Source organism: Thunnus albacares, chromosome 7 (genome assembly GCF_914725855.1).
Source record: "Thunnus albacares chromosome 7, fThuAlb1.1, whole genome shotgun sequence".
In the NCBI taxonomy this organism is placed as follows: domain Eukaryota; kingdom Metazoa; phylum Chordata; class Actinopteri; order Scombriformes; family Scombridae; genus Thunnus; species Thunnus albacares.
The window spans coordinates 17,942,632-17,965,523 of NC_058112.1; the positions used below are offsets into that span (position 1 = coordinate 17,942,632).

At 39.0% G+C, this 22,892-nt stretch overlaps 1 protein-coding gene across 1 annotated transcript; it reads left to right on the plus strand.

Annotated features, from left to right (window-relative positions):
* Positions 1 to 485: 485 nt before the first annotated feature.
* Positions 486 to 21,996, plus strand: gnrhr4 (gonadotropin releasing hormone receptor 4). The gene is made up of 3 exons (XM_044355440.1): positions 486 to 1,070; positions 18,451 to 18,655; positions 20,321 to 21,996. The coding sequence occupies exons 1-3, from the start codon at positions 555 to 557 to the stop codon at positions 20,779 to 20,781; spliced, it is 1,182 nt and encodes a 393-aa protein (XP_044211375.1). The 5' UTR covers positions 486 to 554; the 3' UTR covers positions 20,782 to 21,996.
* Positions 21,997 to 22,892: the final 896 nt, after the last annotated feature.

Here is a 22,892-nt window from a genome sequence, read left to right on the forward strand (position 1 = left end):
AAATTGGTTTAATTTGGATTTCTTTCTGCTCTGTCTCTTCCTTCGGCACAGTAATGAGACAACTACCTTTAATTAGAAGACTGTGGGGAAATTAAAGAGAAGGGAGGTTAGAAGTTCAGCAAAAATGTAATCCTAGTTATTTTTCCCCTTGTCATTTCTGTTTAGCAATATATTTTATGACGCTCTCCCCCTATCTCTTTGTTATGCGCGTCATTATTTAAGGTTGTGTGTGTGATCACTTTGCCTGTCTCTGAATACCAGATATAAGCTGTATAAACTGGCTCCTGGTATTGAAATGTATTTAGCCTATTGAAAGATGCATGCACCAGGAATTGCTTAACACACAGCACCTATCACATGTATAAAACACACAAATCCAGTCGCGCATAGAAGAGAAAACAAGAAAATTGACTATAATTGATTTCTTTTCGCAGTTTTCACAGTTGAAGTTGCAGTTGGAGATGCAGATGGAGAAAAAAGACACAGCCTAGGAGCCTGGGTTATTGTCTTGCTTTCATTTTTTTCCTCCCGTCACCCAGACTCCGGTGTTCATTATGTTCCACCAGCTGACGGATCAGACAGTGAATGGCAGCTGCCAGGGAGCCACCTCTGTGTGCAACAAGAGCGCTGATGGAGACGCGCTCCAGCTGCCTACTTTCTCCACCGCGGCCAAAGTCAGAGTCATAATCACCTTTACTCTGTGCGCAGTGTCAGCTGTATGCAACTTGGTTGTGCTCTGGGCTGCCAGCCACGGCGGCAAGCGCAAGTCACACGTCAGGATCCTCATAATGAACCTGACCGTAGCCGACCTGCTGGTGACTTTCATCGTCATGCCCGTGGATGCTGTGTGGAACATCACGGTGCAGTGGCAGGCTGGAGACATCGCCTGCCGGCTTCTGATGTTCATGAAATTGGTGGCAATGTATTCCTGCGCTTTTGTAACTGTGGTCATTAGCTTGGATAGACAGTCTGCCATACTCAATCCCCTGGGCATAAGTGAGGCCAAAAGGAAAAGCAAAATCATGTTGACTGTGGCTTGGACCATGAGTGTGATCCTCTCGCTCCCACAGGTAAGAGAAATTCCATTAAGTATGTCCTGCCATTCTGGTACTTCACAGCAAATGGACCTCACTACACCCTGTACTCATTGGAGGCTTTCTGGAACATGAGAGCTGCTGGTTGAGCACCTTTCACATCAACCTTGATGTGAAAGCTGCTACATACACTGAGTGTGCTTTCCTCTTTTTTTTTTTCTTTCTTTTTTTTTTTTTTTTTTTTTTTAAAAAAGGAAGCTTGTTAAGGTTACCTGAAAGAGAGATTACGGTTAATTGAATTGTCTGTTAAGTCTGCTTAGGTGAGCACAACATTCACAACATTAAAGGCAAAAATTTTCTGTGACATAAAAAGTGCATCTGACTCACTGAGTCTGAGTGCTGGAGCTTGCAATGGAGTTTGTGGCAGACAGAATTAAAACAGGTACACTCTGCTTTTATACACTGTGCTCAAAGCAACTAAAAAGATGCCTTTGCCTTTACCTGCTTTGTACAAGGTGTCAGATTTAACTGAATCCATTTAATTTCTATTGTTAAAAATGTTTTCGAGCTCTTTTTTTTACAAGTTACAGAAAGCCACACAGGCCTTAAAATTTGCGTGGATATGATTTTTCTCCAGCATGTACAAGCAAAAGCTCCTCATTTGTTGCAAAACAACATATCAGAAATTCATTACAGTCCTTGAATGGGTCTGAACTGGTGAACACAAATGAGGCAGCTGCTTGCAAAATTGGATTTCTGATCAGGTGTTGCATGATGCCTGGGGATCATTGATCCAACAGGCCTTCGGAAGGTTTGCAAATATCAGGAATGCTTGTCAAGGACCTACTCAGATGTAGACACCTTTTTTTTCCTCTCCTGAGCCTCCACCAGTGGAAGTGGACCACTGGTGAAATGAGTCAAGAAATGGATTAAACTTCCCTTTTAGACTGTAATTATATGTTGTGACTACTTAGGGATACTGAGGTCATGATGAGTTTACACTGAAATTATATTAGGTTAAGAGTCCGTATCTTTGACCATATGGAGTAATAATTAATATGTAAATAAGTAAGTAAAGTTTGTTTAATATATCACATTTCACAGAACAGGTCACAAAGCGATTCACAAGATAGTACAATATAAAATAAAGGAAAGAAACAATAAAACATAAACAACAACATAACTTAATAACACACAAAATACAAACACTAGACAGCATCAGGCAAGACAAAGGCCAATTTGAATAAATAAGATAATTAGATGATGATAAGATGGGTGTGATGTGAGTTGTCCTGCTGGACCTGGTCAACAGCCTTGCAGCAGCGTTCTGGACCATTTGTAGACAGTCCAGGGACGTCTTGCTGAGGCAGGTGAAAAGGGAATTGCAGTAGTCCAGCCGGGATGATATAAAAGAGTGAATAATCATCTCTAGCTCAGGTTTTGATACAACAGACTTGAGTCTGGTAAAGTTTCTCAGATGAAAGAAACATGAACATGATTGATTGAAGTGCATTGCCTGATCAAATATAACACCAAGGTTTCTAAGATTAGACTGTACAGCTGAAGAAAGGGACCCAATACACTAAGCAACCTTGGGAGTTATGCTATCTGAAGCAATGATAATGCATTTAGTTGTAAAAAGTTGTTTGCCAACCAGTCCAAATCTGTTTTGCACAATTGTCTATCAGTTACATCAGGCTTAAAAGAGACATACAGCTGAATATCATCAGCATAACGGTGATAAGAGATACCTTTAAATTTGCTAATAATATGACTTAATTGAAGCATATACAGAGCAAATAGTATAGGACCCAAGACAGAACCCTGGGGCACACCACAGGAAAGAGCAACAGTTTGACATGTAGGGAGTGATACAAGTGATACAGAAAAAGTCTTATTTGATGCATATTTCTCAAAGTGTGGAACAATGACTTTGGGTCAAATAAAAATAAAATGAAGGGATTTAGTGTTTCTCCACCAGAATTTCATTCCTGACAGTGTGTGTTCTTTGAAACAGTGTTTTTCAGTAAGTGGAGCTGAACAGTGAAATGAATAAATATTGTACAGGTCAGATTTTTTGGCTTCAAGACAAACATTTCCTAGAAATTTGGACTCATGACCTCAGTATCAGGGGAAGCAGCACAAGGTATTGACCTCATCCTGGTGTAAATGAAACCGTTTCTATTTGTGTAACGGTGTTGGGGCATTATCATTTTATAACATAAGAAAACACACCTGACGTCATCATACATGATGAAGCAGACTAATGACTCACCATTTCAGAGTCACTTTATGTTTTCAACAGTTGGTTACACTCATGTAGTGTGCCATTGAAATGATCCTTATGTGACCTCTGTGTGGCCCAGACAGTATTCTTCTCAACCACAGGTGTGTGAAGGTGATTATTTCAGCCTGGATGCACCTGTGTAGTGTACAATGCTCAAAGTCCTGGGGCTCTCCCATGCAGGGCACCTTTGAAAAAACAGAAATGGAGAGATGACTCACCCGCAGCTAACCAAAAAAAAAGAAGAAAAATTCAGCTCAGAACTGTGTATACAATATAGTATGTGGTGTGATGCACCTACAAGTGGATTATTAGTCACTCTATACAAGTCAGTTTGGAGCAGAATGAGTACATGACCTTGAAACATAAATGCTCTTTTGTTGCTATATACCGTTAGTTATTCTGACTCTAATGCAGCATTCCTGCACCTTCTAGTGAAATGCAAGTCAGTCTGAGTCACTGAGGAGCCTTAATAATTTTTTGTTCAAACGGTTCTCAAAAATTCTATATAACAATGAGTCAAAACATACTGTCAGACTTTACCTTGAATTACCAATTATAAGTCGTAGGTACCTTTATTTTTACTTTTTCCACAGTCAGTGAGATTAGAATTAGAATTAAAATTCGCCACTGTTTGCTGATTCATGGTGTTAACACGTGTTATTACGTATTATTTTCAGGGCCACTATAATCGTGCAGATTTTGTGGCTGTCACATTACACCTACCTTACATGTGATGTGGCCTGGTTTAAACTTTTTTAAACCTTCATCTGACAGTCTTGATGTAGCTACTGAATCTATAAACCGAGTCGCCTGGGAGAGGTGACAGAAAAGACAATGACACAAATATTTGAAAGCTTCTCTTTTTTTTTTCAAAGAGTCAGGAAGGAATACGCAGCCTAGTCTCAGCTGCTGCTGTGCATCTGAAGCCTTTTCTCTGTGCAGTGGAGGCAGCAGCAGAGACAGTGGCTGCAAATATAAAGAGGGTAAAACAAATGTCCTCTTTATCCACATGTTGCATCTGTCATCTATTTTTTATAATGATTCATAATGCAAAAATTAAATAACCACCAGTAGTCTCCGGCCTCACACTGTGTTGGCTAACAGATATTCGAATGAGTGCTACTATCTCTTGACATAATGCTCTTCCTGCACCTCTAATCTCTCATAGTAGGGAGCTACCAACAACCATTGACCTCTGAAAAAAACACCTTTCTGCTGCAGAGGTTCTTCAAAAGGCAAATAGTTATCTCAAAAACCTTTTTGCTGTTTATTTTTGAAGCTTTGAAAGATAAAAAAAAAAATGGAACAAGCCCCTGCACACTGTCTTGCATATAAATGTATTGCTGCAGTATTTGGGTCTCACAACTTTCATCAGGCAACAGTCAGAACAAAATAAAACCCAGAGCCTTTGTTAGATGCACAGATAAGATGAACATTTCTACACATGACTTTTTTGTACTGCATTTTTGCATTATTTGCTAGCTTTCATAATTGAATAACTAATTTTCAATAAACCTAAAATAAAAGTAATTTCACTTTCAGAAATTAAGCTAAACTTGGTTTTAACAAAGATCTTATTGATTTATGATGCAGCACTTTCATCAGCTGAGCTACAACAAACAATGGCCATCATATCTCTAGTAATTTAAGTTTAAAAACAAATGTTTTACTGTACTATACCATGAGAAATCTGGCTTCTATACAGCTTATTACTTGCTTGAAGGTTGTTCAAAACATTGATCATTGAAAACATTGAATTTTTTTTTCATACAGTATTTTCACATGGCAACTGTGGTATGATTGAGGTTAGGGAAAGATAATGGTTATGACAATTAGAATACAGCTAAGAATAAGCTGCTATTAGCTCCTGATGACTATTTTCACATTAACAATGGATTAAACTATTATGTGTAATGTGAAAAGTGTTGCTTGTAGTGACGAATTCACAGAGTATTATCACCAACTCTGCAGTTCTCCTCAGCTCTAACTCGAGTTTTTCACATTTTTCAGCTGATTGATTTGGTTTTACAGTCCGCAACTAGGCTATACTGCTTTGGTTCATTCTCACATTTCATCAGCATCCCAGGCAGCTGTTTTCAGTGAAAAAGCTCTAATAAATCATCTGTGTGCTCTCTGTCCAGCACCAAACAGCAGACATAGAAAGTTAGTGAATAGCTGGTGAACATATGTAGCACAAAAAGAAGCTAAAAAGACATATTTCCCTCAGGAGTTAGTGGACACCAAAACAGAGCTAAAAGAAGAGTGAATATTGACTTACATTCATCAGGTGGATTCTAACATGACACCAAATGAATGGTAATGTTTCTCTGTATCTGATGGGTGTTTAAATAGGCAAATGTTTGCTAACAAGTTGCTTAATAAGATGATCATACTGTATGTCAGTGTTGTGTTTACAATGTGTTTCTGCTGCTCCCAAGTGGCCAAAAAAAAAACAACAATTCATGCTGATTTACCTTTAGGGAACTAAAACATTAGTTTAGGGTTAGGCAAAAATCGTGGTTATGGTTAACAAAAGCAAACTTTGAGGTATGTGACCTGAACTCCAGTCTCCTGCATGAAAGTTCCCCATCAATATCCAAAAAAGACACACTGCTACTTTAATCATCCACTAAGATACTGGGCTGAAAAATGCAGCTCAGAAAAAGGGGAGTACCACATCATCTAGCAATGCAGGTGAACAATCTGTAACTTTGTCACCTTGAAAGTTTTGAGACAGAGGAGAACATTATTGCTCACTTGGTAACTCTAGACTTAAAATCTTTTCTCTTAGAAGTATACATTTCTGTGTATTGTCTTCTGACAAGTCACCAAACAGGACTCTCTGGCTATAGCTTATCCTGTCAACAGTAACCTGTAGCAACCAGCCCACGGCTACGCAGCTCCTTCTGTTTTTTTTCATCCTAAGCTATTCTTGGTCTGAACTCAGTCTAATTTATGCTCCTGAAATTTTCTTTCAAGGCTTTAGGTTCGTTAGAAAGGATTGTGCTTAAGAACAGGAGAGAGGACTGAGATTAAATTTTTATGCACATGTAGACACCTAGAATGGATCTTAGGGTTGTGCAGCTGACATTTAGTCATCTGTATTACCAGCAGGTGTAGTACAGTATAATACAGATGCTGCTGGAGCACTGGACTGAATATTGGATTCTAACCACATACAGTAACTGTCATTGTCTTCACTGTGGATGGTTACAGGATCAAATGTGCATTTACAATTGTAATAAGGCTGCATTCTAGCAAAAAAGAAGAATATGAAGAAAAATAGTTCATGTTGGACTGCTAAATAACACTACTGTTATAAATAATGTAAAGGCAGTGTTTGTTATAGAAGGGTTTAACAGTTACTTTAAAAAAAAGCTTATCTCCTTTATCAGATAGAAGAATACAATCATAAAATTAACAGGAAGTTGTATATCTAAACCATCTCCATTCTGAGCTTTGCACCTGTATCACAAGTGTTACTGGGGACATTGATGTTTCATCAGTGAATCCACTCCACTCCATCCAAGCAGTGAGCATTTTGTCCAAGACTTTCTTTCATGGAGAAGCAGCATTAGAAAAGCCAGTCAAAATGTTTCCAGCTGTGTATTTGAGCACAGCGTGAAGCTCACAGGAGAAACGTGACTGAGAACAGGTGAGTTGTTCCTCACACTTACATGTCACTACAATGCAGTTAAAACAATTTTAATCTGAAAGATATATTCTTTGAATTTCTAAAGATTAAATTGATTAGTTTACTAGTGGACCCAAGCGCAGAACACAGACTCAGAGGCAGATGATGTTTCACAGATTTATTGTACTTTGAACGATGATGAGAATACTGGGGATGGCTGACGAAGGCAAGACGAATGGAGATGGCAAGGCAGCGTGGCTGACGGAGGTAACGAGGGGGAATGAACATGCAGGCAGGTGAGCAAACAGAGCGGCAGACTGGCAGTGATTCTGAGGCACAGAAGACAAACGGGCAGTAATCCAGTTGCAAAAGCACGAAGATCTTAACTCAGAAAACATGAACATGCAAAGGAAACCGTAGTATAACTACCACACTGGCAGATGCAACAATCTGGCAATGAATGGGGGAACGCTGAGGTAGATGTCCTGGAGAGGTGATTAGCGGATGCATGACAGGTGTGTTGGCTGAGGAGGCGATGCGCTGATTACAAGTAGGTGTGTGGAAACCAGGTTGGCAGCAGGAACACGTACTCACAAACACACACACACAAACAGAGAGAGACAACACACGGACATTTAACAGGAGGAATGGGGAAACATAAGGGGAGAAAGGGGCATGGCCATGATGTAAATGCCTTTCAGCTTTTTTTGTTTCACCAAATTACTGCCATTATTAATTTCTACCCTTTTTAAATTAAAACATTGTTTTTCTTCCATCTGAAAAGCTTCCATCAGAGTCCAAATTACTGCATGTTAATCTAAAAGACATAGCAGTGACTCCTCTACATCTAGTAACTCTGTTCTTGTCATTTTCCTCATCACTTTACATCCATCCATGACATTGTAGAAAGTTTAGAAAACTTTGTCATCTGGTAACAGAAGATTACGCTAAACCTCCAGAAGATACAATGTGTCGAGATAAAGTGAACTCTATAACTAGTAATGTTCATGAGTCACCCTGATAGTTATAGAGTACAGATTTATCTCAGGATGATATACGACTAGTGGCAGCATTTAGCAAAATAGATGCTAAATGTTGCCATTAATTTTGTATGAATAAAATAAATACAAACTTACAAACTTACTCTAGCATGTCCTCCCTAGAGGAATTAAAGTTTTACGCCTGAATAATGCGAGGTTCTGGCTATAACCCTCACAGCTTGTTCCTGCTGTAACTCATTTATGTGTAAAGTTTCTTCAGGAAACCAGTGTGGAAGTGTGGAAGTGTGGAAACGTTACGCTCTGCATGAACTGCTTCAGTTACAGTCCTTTCTACATACAGTGCCGTAGGTAGAAATCTTAGACAGGTTTCCACACTCCAGGCAGATGGGTGGTGACTGTTAAGTGGACACAGATCAAAAACGTCTCTGAGTTACTGCCCAACTGCATGTTCAAACTTGAGCAGAGGAGATGGAGAAATATTCTGGCCACTTTTACAGATTAATGTTTCTTGGAAGAACCTAAATAAACTTTCCCACTAAGCTTGTTTGTGTCATAGCTGTTTCAACAGCTAGTTATTGAGGCACTAATATACTCGAGGTTGAGCTATAATCTGTCATCCTGGTCTGATCTACAGCTCTCTGCCTTTGACGTCCTTCAGATAACCAGAGCATAACAATTTTTTTCTCTTAGCAAAAGTTCAGTCAGGAAGATCTTTTGCATGCTCAGGTCTGTAGTTTTACTTCTCAAACCATCTGTCATTCCCATCCCTCACATGTAATCACTCATAATTTACTTGCTGTCATTCCCCTGGGCATCAATTCAGACATCAGCTGTTCACATCAGCTAGTCACATCTAATCAATAGCACGGTGACACACCTTCATTGTCAGCCTGTTATGTTACGTCTGTCTTTTTAAATGTTTTTTCCCTTTCTGCCATAGTGCTTGCATGGTGCCGTTATGTGCACGCCACCACCTCCCCATCACCACCTAGTCTTGACAGATTTATCAGTACATCATTTCATGAGCCTCATCGGCCTTATCAGTCTCACCACCACCACCAGTGTCTAGACTACATGGGGGGATTTATCTTGCTGCTGCTCAGGACTGATGTCCCTCAATTCAAAATCTCCCTGTAGAGACTAAGCACCAAAGACTTTTGTTAACACTTAATCATCAGTATCATCTGTATAATAAACAATTCTTTTTGCTTCATTCACTTGTCTCTCCTGATTAAAGTTCTTCTGGCCCCAATCCACATCCTTTAACACACCTTTTTACCTAAATGACACAGCCGCCCAGTTCACACTCAAGATTCAACTTAGAAATGAGATACGATAGAACTTAATTAATTCAAAAATAAATGTTTGCACCAAAAATGGTCAGTATACATAGTAAAATATTTATATACAGAGCATAGCAGCAGAACATATACAGTGTTGATTAAATATGTATCTGGCACATACACACACTTAATTTTGCACACTTGATTTTCACAAGCTACTTGATCCAAATACTGGAGGTCCTGGCTCAATATGCTTGAATTATTGATGTGATATGAATAAAGAAGTTTAAGAATGCGACTCCTGACACTGACGTGATGTGATCAGCTAAATTGTTTCACCAGAGAAGATTCCTCACTACTTCCTCACCTACTGTTGTAGGAACTACAAAAACACTGGAGATTGTTGGCTGCTCTGTTCCAGCTCAGTCACCGCTATGTTGCAGCTTCAGCTTGAAACGTTTCAGAAGTGAAGTGTCTGTACTTCAGCAGCTGCATTTATACGAAAGTTTAGAATATTCAATATTCATAAATACATGTTTGCATGTCATTTTGATATGGTAATAGATGCTTTATGCTGTATGTGAATGGAAACCTTCTGTTGCAGCAGTCTGCACCAGCTAAAAAATGAAAAGCTGCCAATTGAATGTTTTTAACAAGACTCTTTGCTAGACAGAGCAGAGATGAAAGATTCACTAACAGATCTATTAGCATCGGAGCTTACTGAATCTGCAGCCTGGTCACCAGAATAAAACGTTGGCATTGTACGTTTCTGCAAACCACAGAAATGTTGAATATCTACATTCCAACACGTGAAATACGTAGCATATTAACATTTCAACAAAACTTATCATCTCAACATTTCTAAAGTGACGTAGTTCACATGTGATCTACATGAGTTGATCTTTTCTATATAGGAGGAGGAGGGGCACGTGGACGGTTAGTAAGTTTGTTGGCAGCAAGTTGGAAATCAGTATCAAACATGGTTCACGACCACCTCGAAACCAAAACCAATGTCCACTTCCCATTTCAACCGACAAAAACGGGTGTTTTTAGCGAGACGTCAGGACATTTGCAGCCATTTTTATGGCAAGAAAACAGGCTTTTTTTTTTAGACTTTTTTTAATTTTATTTTTTATTTTTATATTAACCCAAACCATGATCTTTCCCTAAACCTAACCAGACCTTAACCACAGCGTTGTCACACCATAAAACATCATTATTCAACAGGTAGAAATGTTAATATGCTACGTTTGTAGAAATGTTGATATGATACGTAATTCACGTGTTGAAACGTATACACTTCAAGTTTCTGTGGTTTGCAGAAACGTTCAATGCCAACGTTTTCTTCTGGCGACTGGGTTGATACGGGACATCTCTAGTGTTCGTATCATATTTCTTTTTGTCTCGTGTGGATTTAATACAGATGACTATTGTTTTTTGTGTCACTACTTGAGGACAAAACATGGGCCCAACAATATTTGTGTATTTTGGGTCACTGATCCATGCAAAAGGTATTGATGTCAGTCTGTTGGCTACTGTGGGTTACTGTATATAGCGTACTGCATATGATAGAATCAGCATGTGGGTTTCTGAAAAAACACTGACTGAACCCTAACCAAGTCGTTTTGGTGCTTAAACCTTACCAAACCTTAATCATAGTGATGTAAGAAGGTTTTAAATGCAACAATTTTGAAAGGCACTGACAAAGATGTTGTCGTGCTGATACAGAAGGGGCATCAGATTGATGCTAATGTGATTTGTGCTAATTTTAATTATGTATTATTCAATATTCTCCATATTAAAATGGGATTTAATTACACCCAATGATTCCAAATTATTCTTTTATTCATATTCATATTAACTGATTTTCAGGTTGAAATATATTTAGACCTATATTTAGAATTTAAATACAGTATGTGTGCCTGTTATTCATGGATTGTAACTATGGAGAAATCACTGTAGGTTAAAATAAATCTATAGTAAATCACTGTGTAGGGTGTAAGCAGAAACAAAACTCACTTTCATTTCTTAATTGGGAATACTTCTCTGTTTATTCAACATTACAAATCAACAAAGTATGTTCAGTGACACCATCTGACCCTGCTGTTGCATGTGAGATCCACTACAGCTTTGTTGTTCTGGGTACAAATTGCAGCAAAATAAACATTATTTGATCAGGCTCTGTGTTGCTATGTCAACCCCAACTCTTGGCATGAGCGTCATATATGACGCACAGACACATACGGGTTATTTAAAGAAAACATTTTTACAAAAATACAGTATCAGACACCTAAAATTGTGATGTAAATGCTGCCTCAGTTGTTTCATGCTGATTTAGAGAAGCACATAAGTGATGTGTCACAGTCTGGCTCGATGTCCCTTCCTCTGCATTCCCATTTCCCCAGGTCCCTTAGTTGCCATTCTCCATCAGTCCACCAAATGCCCTCAGACTTTTCTCTGTTTTTCAGATCCTGCCGCTCCCATATGCCCTGCAATCACCTCATTCCCCTCACCCAAACTTCCCCACCCATCTCTCCAACTGCATCTCGTTCCCTTGTCAGCCACTTACTTCATATACCAGCCCAGATCCTTTGTTACCTTGTCAGATTGTTGTAGTTGTGTTGTTTTTTTGTCAGTGGTTTTAAGCTTCTGTTTTCTGTTACCTGGACCTGTACCATATCTGCACCTGCTTGCCTGCCTGTCTGGATTTTCCTCTGTTTCATCCCGACAACTCTGTGGATTTAATACTACTGCTGTTTGGACTGTTTGGGCTTGTCAGACATGCCTGTGAGCTTTTGTATCTTCACTTTTGACAGTAAACTCACTGAACTATCCCTGCCTGACTCTATAGAGTGCATCTGGATCCTTCCCCTGTTGCTTTCTACACAACACCCATGACATGATGACTGGTTGGCCCTTTTATAAATGTGACACACTCAATGGGTATTTAATTTGATGATGACCATTTGTGTAGTTATAGCCATAGTAGTAACATGGCTCCAGTGGCTCTGTCTGTTGGTCAGTCAGACTGAAAAATCTCAACATCTGCTCGATAGATTAGCACACAATTTAGTACAGACATTCATGGTTTCAGATGTTGTATCCTGATGATGTATAATGTATGCCTCAAGCAAGCTGTACTAAATGTTTTGATAAAAAAGAAATAGCCAAGAGCAAGGCTGCTGCTGGATCTATTTTCTCAGCTCAGATGCTGCTAGGTATTCTCAAAATTCAACTCATGTTTTAGCCTTGGGGTTTGACGCTCCCGTGAGGTTTTACACCACTGTGGAGTCTGCCTCCAGTTAAATGATAGTATGTCTAATCCTAAAAAACATCATAAAAGTGAACATTAGGAACATGCCATAATCATTGTGGATACTTACAGAACTGTATATAAAGCAGTTTTTGCAGTTTATAGCATAATTCTTGCACTTACAGATTCAATTTATTTTTTCCCATTTATGTGTGTTCCTGATAAGAGAAACACAGGAACTCATGTAATGAAAGCATTATCATGGGAGAACCTTTGACCGAACACTGAGTTTCTGTTGTGTTTTGAACTCATTCTATGAGAACACAATTAGGCATCAAATTAATGTGCTTTAAGTGCTTTAGAGGAAACCCACAACTTGGGTTTTTTCTTTGGGGCTTTCTTCACTTGTCTGCAAGAATTTGCAATTACCAGCCTTTACTTTAACAGAGTGTTCTTAATCCATAGTGAATGCAGCACTTCATGAGTCCGGATGGCTCATGGGATTGTCGTTCCTACAAGATAAATATAGTTTCTTCTTAGATGCACACGGCCAAAGACTTTTGGTGTCCAGTGAAAATAGTTAAATGTAGATCTTTTTATTAGGGCTTGAGCCCCAAAGGGGCAAAGACCCTCTTGTATCTGTTCTGTTTCTTTCTGTCTTTCTTTCTTTCTTTCTTTTATTATTTCACCACTTCAACCCTTAATTTTACCTATGTATCTAATATGGCTGCCACGGCCCGTAGGAATGTCGTAGAGAGATCGAACCAAAACTCAATTATTCATCTCATCAAGACCTACAAATCATATGCTGACACCCCTGACCTAAATCCAACAGGAAGTCCGCAATATGCCCATCAAAGTACAACTTTGCGCCAATTTTCGACCCCCAAGAAACGCTATCTCCTCCTAGGGTGTTAACGGTATCAGCTTCAAACTTGAATACATGACTTATCACACTGTATTGGACAAAAGTTGTTAAAAACTTTGTAATAACTCGAACGGTTTAGATATTGTAAGCCCTGAAAGTTGGAGTGCCACATCACACCTTACAATGTAAACCAATGGGGAGGCAATCTCCAGGCATGGACTTTGTGTCAAACAAATGGCTCTGATGTCTAAACTATAAGTCTGACCACTTTGAAACCTGTATCAATGGATTTGCGATGAAATTTCCTACAAAAAAATGTGATTTTTAATGTAGGATTTGGCCAAAGTCATGGGATTTATGAGGATATTTCACAAGAAGAGTGACATTCTCCTCTCCAACTGAGAGAGAGGAGGGGGGAGATGGGTGTGGGGGTTGAATGGAGCTCATTGAGTGAGAGTGACAGTTTAGTGATAAAGTGGTACAGAAAAATAAAATCAAAACTACAATTTGTAGCTCTGTACTGCAGTTTTTTCTTTATTAAGGCCCGAGCACCTAGCGGTTCGCTCACACTCTCCATTCAAATATATGAGTATTTTTCTGTGTCCAGCTGCAGTTACTTATTGTCTCTACACACCTGATAGTACACATTTCAATCAAACTTTGACCAGGTCATGTGGGTTAAAAGTCTTTACTTTTCAAAAAATAGACTTGATAAAACGTAGGAAATAAATTTGTTTTACACACACACTCATCAAGAGTTTTCAATTTACTAATTGAAATTCAAGTGAATGGACCCAAAACTTGCATAATTTTGATGCCACAGGTGTGAGCAAGACAGACATGTCTCACCCTGCAGAAAATTCTCATCCTCACACTGTTGAGATTTGATGTTTTGCAATGACAGATGAAGTTGCTATAACTTTATTGTAAATACTCCAGTCTGCACCAAACTTTACATGTTTGATAAGACTCCCGGCCTGAACACGTCTACATGACAATATTCCATCAGTGATGCAAACTGGCTGACTAGTGCCCCCTAAGAAATTTCAGCAAAGCAGCCCCAGCAGCAGGCAAAATAGTGGACAAAGGACGTGATGTTTATCTCCGTCTTACACTGTCTGAAAACAGCCCGGGTCTGAAGACATCTACATGACAGAAGCCCTTTGACTGCGCTGCGGCTTGATGTGCGTGGAGGCGCGAGGACCCGTTCAACGCTGCTTGCAGCTTTAATTAACATTAGCATTTATGTCAGTCTATTAGATACAGTATATCAACATTCACTTCAAAAGAGCAAGTGTTGAAACTGCTGAATGTGGATATGGATATACTTTAGTTTGATTTAAACTCATTCAGAATACATCTATGAGACATATTTGAGTTGTATTTCGATATGAGAGTTCATATAGGGAGGCAATCAACAATCTTGCAGAGTGGTGCACAGAGAACAACTTACTGCTCAGTGTCAACAAAACCAAGGAGCTGATTGTTGATTTTAGAAAAAAAGAGGCAAAGACATCAGCATCACAGAGAACCTGTCATGGACATCACACATCTCCACCCCAGTAAAACAAAGCTCAGAAACGATTGTACTTCTTTAGGAAACGTAAGAAGGTGAAATTCCCATCTCAAGTTCTTAGCTTTTACAGAGGACCAATAGAAAACATCCTGACTGGAAACATCACAGATTGGCTTTGGATGTGCACGGCCCAAGACAGGAAGGCTCTGCAGCAGGTGATTAGAACCACCTAAAACATCATCGGTACCTACCGAGCATCAGTGGTATCGGTGAGGTGAGGATACCCACCCCAACCACAGCTTGTTCACCCTGCTGCCATCTGGCAAGAGATACAGAAATATCCGCTGTCATACCACCAGACTACCAAACAGCATCTTTCCTCAGGCTGTGAGACTCCTCAATTCATCCTCTGCACTAAAACATAAAAAACAGTTTTGTGTTTGTGACTTGTTGTTTGTTGGTCCATTTGTGTGGTTTCATTTTTTTGTGTGTGGTATTGGGAGGGTACAGACTACATTTCGTTGTGCAACCTTGTATTGTAAAATGATGATGAAGATCTTGAATCTTGAATATTGTCAGTAACATGAGATACAATCAATATTTAGAGTACTGCACTATGTATTTCACAGTTAATCCACTTAATCCAACGGTCAAACTCCTTCCAGCATTCTGAGGTATGACTGTATAGGTAACCTACCGTATGCTTGAAACAAACTACTTTGTACAACCATGCCTCACCCAAAGGCTGGGTGACAACCTGCCATCACAGTGTATATATGCATTTAAGTAGCGGCAAACAGTTGGATTTCATCAGTAAACTGATTTCTTAAAGTCCCCCTTAACTCAGAAATGTATTTTGCTTAATGTTAAGTCAGTTTGATGTTTAAGCTTCACCGTGCACAATGATGTAAGTGCAAAGTTTTAAAGGGCTGTTTTCACGTTCGTCCGCAGAAGGAGAAAAGTTTCTCTGTGTTCAACTTAAATCTGAGTTTAAGGCATGTGCCAACAAACATGATTTGTGACATCACAACTAATTTGGAGCCAATCATGGTCCAGGATGCAACTTATTCCGGTCTATGCACACTGAGACTGGACTTTTTAGTGAAGTAGGAGGCATCTTGTATCCAGCAGTTAAACTTTTGAAATGAAAAACATGCATATTCTGTGGGTACATCTCAAGTCTCACTTAATTTATGTCTGCTTGCTCCTCGCTCCTCACCTGAACCGGAAGTTGTTCCTGATGCGCCATTTTGAGAGGCGTCTGAAGTCTCTTATTCAGCTCTGAGGAGCAAGGAGCAAGGAAACACGAGAGCAGCCTTCATGGAAGTCTTTTACCGGCCGACATGCCCCCTTATTGGATATCAATTATTGATTGGACGCTGCAGCTGATCAGACTGATCTGATACATCACTGCAGTTTCATACCGAAGTGGAGACATATTACAGATTAAATGTAAATGTATCATTCCCAAGTTTTATGCTTTATTTGTTTTCTGATTCATCATATAGTTAAAGATCTGTTAATTGTCAGTCTGATCAACAAAAGAACCATAAACAACTTTCTTCATTTATTAGAAAGATTTTTTTTTCATGATGTTATTTCCTCCATTAAACTGTTTCTTGCTGACAGACAGACTCTTCCTGACTTAAATTTTATCCATAATAACAGTAAAACACATTCATATTTTACATCATTTGTCGTCATTTCCATTCAGTCACATGTGAGGCTGAAAATTCCTGAATGTCAGGTTTGATATGAGTTACATCATTTCCCTTTGCCCTGAAACATTTAGCCAAATACATATTTTCCAGTGTTCAGAAGACACACTCAGAAGACTGGGTTACTGAATGATGAATTCACTATCAGGATTATCAAAAAATACAGATGCAAATAATCAATGGATAGTATAAACACATTCTGTGAGTAGAAATGGTTCCTGTGCCTCTGAGCAGGACACAGTATGAATGCAGAATGCAGATTTTTATTTAGGTGTTTGTTAAACAGGTAACAGGCTGCAGAGAGAAAACAGCTGCTCTAGCGGTGATAACTGTGAACCTTTATTAGTGTCAGCACAGTGCACATGTGTGCAGACACAAACTCCATCAGGAGTCTCTATAGCTGTTAAAGCCGATTGACAGCTGATCCAGCTGTGATCAGCTGTCGCCGTCATCAGAAATGAACACCGCTTCACGTGATGCTTCAGAGGAAAGCACCTCTCATGTCCCTTTAAACAAATTTCCTCGTTTCCTCTCTCCTCGCTTGGTTTCCTTGCGTCTCTCCTTGCATCCACGGTGGAAAAGATGCAAGTGAGGAAAATATGAATGCAATTTAAGAGACTTGGGATACACCCATTTACTCAGAATTTTTCAATGAAGGAGAAGGAAGATATGTCATTTTAAGAATTTTAACAAGGTAATTGAACTTTCTTTAGTAGAAAAACCATATGAGACACATTGTATTCAAAACAGACTATTTTTATATGTCTTAAAAGAGGTCTGGAGGGGATCTTTAAACATAATGTAAATTAGAAATCAGATTTCTATAATCGGGGTAGGGGATTAGGGAAGCCTGATTTCCCCAGGTAGCTTTCTCCTGGAGAACTCAGGCCATGTGTACGGATAACTGGGTTTCTTATCTGCTTTTTTACATTTTCCTTGTGAGTGTGTGCTGGACAAAGACTTAAGACAGGGGAAGTACTGCTGTGACAGCAGAGTGACAGAATAAAAGGAGAGAACATTTCACATAGTGGTTTGTTCTGGAAAAAGGTTTCCACCGCTGAACATTTGACTATTTGCTAAATTTAGGCACTTTGGCTCTGGGAACAAGAGCTGTGCTCTGATTGGACGAGATCAGGCGTACTCAGAGTGCTATGGCCAACTAACCAGGTCTGATCCCACTTATCCTCCAAGATCAAAAGATATATGTCATGTCAAGGCACTATCAGCCAGCTTCAACACAAACACACACACATACACACACACACACACACACACAAAAGAGGCATTGTCTTCTGTCACCACTTCAACTAATCTGAGTAAAAAATGCTTCCAAAATAAGGTTAGGGGTTTGGGAGAAACCTGATCAATGTATATACATGTATATGTGGATATACAGGAGCCAAGTCACTAAAGTGCATGTAAATGTGTTCCCCAGTTACCTGTGTAACCTGATTTCTATGATTAACCTGGTTTCTTGAGTGCATGTAAATGTGTTGATAGAGAAAAGTGAGATGCAATGATTTTTGAAATGAAATGGGACTGACACTCCACAGAGGCACATATGTCATTTCCCTTGGTTGTACACACAAAAGGTGATGGACATAGTTGTGTAAAAAAGGAAAAACGCTTGAAAGAGAGGTTCAGTTCCTGCCTACTTTCTCATCTTTACACACCTGGCCAATCACTGTGTGAAGTGGACATACTTGTTGGTTTGGGAAAGTTGACAAAGTTGAAAATTGTAACAAAAAATTGTTAATAATGAATCATTGTTTGATTTTTGTACTTAATAATTATTCACCTATGCACACTCATTTTGAGATATGGCTAAGTAAAACTGTTCTTGTCCTTTTATACAGATGTTTATATTTCACAATGTGACCATCACAGTCCCGGAGAACTTTACCCAGTGCACCACCCATGGCAGTTTTGTCCAGCACTGGCAGGAGACCCTCTACAACATGTTCACCTTTGTGTGCCTCTTCCTCCTGCCTTTGGTCATCATGATTTTCTGTTACACAAGAATCCTTATTGAGATATCCAGCCGCATGGCTCGGAATAACTGTAAGTCCCATCTGAGTCCAACTGAAATAAATTTGCATTTTTCTTGTCTACTACAGCATACATGTCTGTTCTTTATATAACATCCTGTGTTCACCCTTGAGAAAATATCAGAAACCAAAAGGGAGAAATATGTATTTTAAATTTCTTGGTTTCATGACGGTGCCCTCTAGTTTTGCATTAATTTGATGAGATTGAAACCTTTCCATTATCTGCCTACATAGCTGGAGTCCTTATTTTGATACAGCAAATCAAATCTTGCATAAAGCAATGACGTGGCGTTCTATCAGAGCAGAGGGTCACACTGAGCCTGATAGCAGCCAGCTACACAACAGATCTACAGACTCTGAACAACCCACGTTAGCTTTCCTGCTAAAGTCTTCTTATGTAACTTACAAACATGAGCACACATCTTGTCTGCACTTTAGATGTTGAACAAACTACAGAAAGAAACATTCATCGGAGAAAAGTACTGCTAACGTCAGTTTGCAGGCTAGATAGCTGCTTAGCTAGCTGCAGCACTGCATGTTAGGATACCAGAAAATGTCACTTTGGGCCAGTTAGATGCTGGTTTGGTCATCACTCTTCAAAATCCCTGTTAGTGTCACTCTGTCAGCCCGTGACTTGAAGCTACAACAGTTTGTTTACTTTGTCTCTGCTCCCCGTATGTAACACCGGTAGCCTGCCAGCTGCTGTCAATCAAACAAGACATTGGCCCCGTTTACACCTGGTATTAACATGCGTCTCCACATGCGTCCTGAGTGACATGTGGTCGGATCTCACTTCCCCACTCTATATGCAAATAAACACGGACATCATTTCCGTTTTCAAGACCAAATTCGTTCGTTATTCGTCCAAAGCTGTGTTCAACTTGTTTGATAACAGGATAAATATTCAGGATATAAATAAATATTCCGCGTCGGGAGAGAGAGAGAGAGAGAGAGATGCAATGATCTCCCCACAGCTGCATCTCTCCATTCAGAGACACCGTGCGCATTTAAGCATAAGGTACAGCAGCATAACTTAATTGATTATTTAAATCTCCGACACGTTTAATCTGTTTAGACAGACAAGCAAAAAATTAATGGTTTAATTTCTATTCTAACTGTCGATTTGAAGAGGGAAACCGGTTAGGAGAGCAAGAAAAACAGGAAAAAACGGGAGGTGGATTATGTTTTTAATTCACATGAAAAACAAAATAATTTGTTTATCCTGTTATCAAACAAGTTGAACAGCCTTGGACAGAGGATCCTGTGTCTAATTTGCCGGAAAATAGAGGACGTCAGTTGAGTTTGCGGTCCTTCAATGTGGCCCAGGACGCATTTGCGTTTACACTACTAAAAGAATGTGGCCACATGCGGCCCAGACCACCTCCGAATGTGGTCTGAGTGATTGGCTCTCAATCCATCCTCAATGCATCTTTGGTGCGTTTACACCTGTATTTAGAGCTGTCCACTTGTAATCGGATCACCCGAGATGGATGTTAATGCCAGGTGTAAACAGGGCCATTGACGTGCCCTATAGTCGACTGAGAAAAAAAAGGAACATTTCTGATATTTTCCCAAAGACCTTGTTTCTTCATTTTAATAATACAAAACTACTATAAAATAAGTTTCCTGAGACAAAAGGAGCTGTGCGTGACAAAGATGTGATTTTCCTCTCTTCCAGTGCTGTCTAGAGAGGTTCATCTTCGCCGTTCCCATAACAACATCCCTAAAGCTCGGATGAGGACTCTTAAGATGAGTATCGTCATTGTGACATCATTCATCATCTGCTGGACCCCATATTACCTACTGGGTCTGTGGTATTGGTTGTTTCCTGAAAAAATGGAGGAGACGGTCTCTCATTCATTGACTCATATGCTGTTTATTTTTGGCCTCTTTAACGCCTGTCTAGACCCCATCACTTATGGTCTGTTTACTATTCATCTTCGCCACGGTCTTAAGAGATGTCGGAGCTTAAACACACCGACTAAATCAGAAAACAACACTTGCCTTATGCACATGACTCGTCTGTCCTCTCTCAGGCAGACTGCCTCAGGTAGCCACAGTGCAGACATAGAGGAAGGAAATGACAACAACAGCATTAAAAGCAGCCCAAAGCCTATCATCCCAGTAAGCAAGATATAATGGCTCAAGGAATCCCAATAAAAAGAATCTCAGCTCCTAATCAGTATTGAGCTCAGTCTTTCTCTGGAGATGACAGCTTTCAAATGCTGTTGCTCCACAAAAAAATCATTGTTCTTTTGTCAGACAAATCTGTTAGTTTTTGTTCCACTGATCTAATTGATGATGTATCACTGCTCAGCCCTGGTTTGTTTATCCCGCAGTCTGTCACACATAATAGCTCGGATGCCACTGATTAGATTTGGACAAAACGCTGCAGAGTGATGCGTGTCTCTGGTCTTTTTGCAGCATTTACAAAATAACCATGATCAGCTGAGGGTGATGCTGTACAGATCACACAGAATATCTCACACAATGCTGATCTGTATTTTCATGAAGCTTAAAGACTCGTGTGGGTAAGTTTAAATTCAGGTCATGCAAATGATAACTCTGCTATAAATTAACTGAAATGTCTTGAACCCATATTTTCAAGTTCAATTCTTAGTGGGTTTAAAAATAAACTTCGATTGACCTCCCACAACACACACACACACACACACACACACACACACACACACACACACACACACAGAGTTTTTGTGGGTAGATTATTTCCTGTACTATTTGGTTAAGTGCTGTATGTACCCTTTTTTCTTTATTTTTACATTTTCATTACATGTTGTTGTTTTCTGTTTTTTTGGCAAGGTCCCTTACCAATTATTGCTGATTGACTGAAAATTGCTCTAAATTGTTACTCATAGTGCTTTGTGTGCAACATAAAAGACTGTGAATTTGTATTATTACAAAAGTGAATGTTATTACATGATCATTGTTGACCATGACAGCCTTTTAAATAAACATTAGGGCATATTATGTATTGAATGTACCTGCAAAGCATGGTGTTGATGTGTTATTGACCTCTTAAATTGTCAAAGATCAGTTCTGTGTTTAGTGTGTTGCACAAAAATCACACTGGAGAAAAAGCTCTGTAAAATGTCCTTGATTCATCACACCATTTTTATATTTTATATTAGTACAGTGTTATTAGTATTTTATGATGTGAATGGTGTTGTTTTCTGCAACAAATAAATAAAAAAGAAAACAGTTTAATTTAAATTTGAAGTTTAAAACTTCTGTAATATTGTAAAGTTTACAGTAAATTTGTTTTTCTGATGTTGTTGCAATACCCCCGTTCCCCTTCCATTCCCCCACCCCAAAAATGTTATCAATAGTATTTGTTTGTTTGCATATTGTTTCTCTTGTACAAGTTATACAAAATGCTGTAATGTATACTTGCAATGTGTATATTTGTTGAATAAAAAATCTACCTTTTATTTTATTGTATCAAGTAATGCACAATCAATGTTCAATCGTGTGCATTTACCATCAAAGCACACTGCTGGAAATGGTTGAATCACAGAAAATGAGAAAATCTTTATGGTTCTGGGATGACGACCTTAATTCGTTGTACAAGCATTTTGTTTGTTTGAAACTGGCTGCAGGAATGAAAAAACCTTATCTGGTGTTTGTGAACTGATGATGTTTAAATGAGGATTTTATAGAGTCACCAAATACTGCATTTCTGTTTCAATAAATCCCTCTTAAAGTAGCCAGAGCCATTCAAAGTTTAACAAATCACGGACTTAAACATGTTTTTTAAATGGAAAATTTAATTGGATACCATCTTGCAAAACAAAAAAAGCATCAGGAAGTGATATATAGTTGCTCAATTAATTGTTCCCATAAGATTTAGTCTAAATCTTGGTTAGACATCAGAAATGCAAAGGGTAGATGTAAAAATCCTAGAAAGGAGTTGAGTAAACAATCTCACCGCATGGTCCATTTAGTAGCTGTTTTGGAAATTTCAATCATATCACAGGTTCTTCATCAGCAGATGAAGTTTGTCCAGTGGTCATGGATAATTGTAGATATTCAAATTTCCATTTTTTTTCCTGAACACTTCCAGGACTTCTTGTCCATGTTGGCTTTAAAGCTGAGGTTCAACATTCATTTTGAGATCAGAGATTGAGAAGCTACTAAATGGACCTTGTGGTGAGATTGTTTTCTCAACTGCTGTTTCAAAGATCAAGAATGAACTCTGACCTTCAGGACCTGAAAGTTTTTTTAAAGCCGAT

What these genes read in the sequence shown, in the direction of transcription:
- gnrhr4 (XM_044355440.1), top strand. Translation starts at nt 555, where the DNA reads ATGTTCCACCAGCTGACGGATCAGACAGTGAATGGCAGCTGCCAGGGA. An exon ending in TGATCCTCTCGCTCCCACAG is followed by an intron (nt 1,071 to 18,450) that starts GTAAGAGAAATT and finishes CCTTTTATACAG; the next exon opens with ATGTTTATATTTCACAATGT. An exon ending in CCGCATGGCTCGGAATAACT is followed by an intron (nt 18,656 to 20,320) that starts GTAAGTCCCATC and finishes CCTCTCTTCCAG; the next exon opens with TGCTGTCTAGAGAGGTTCAT.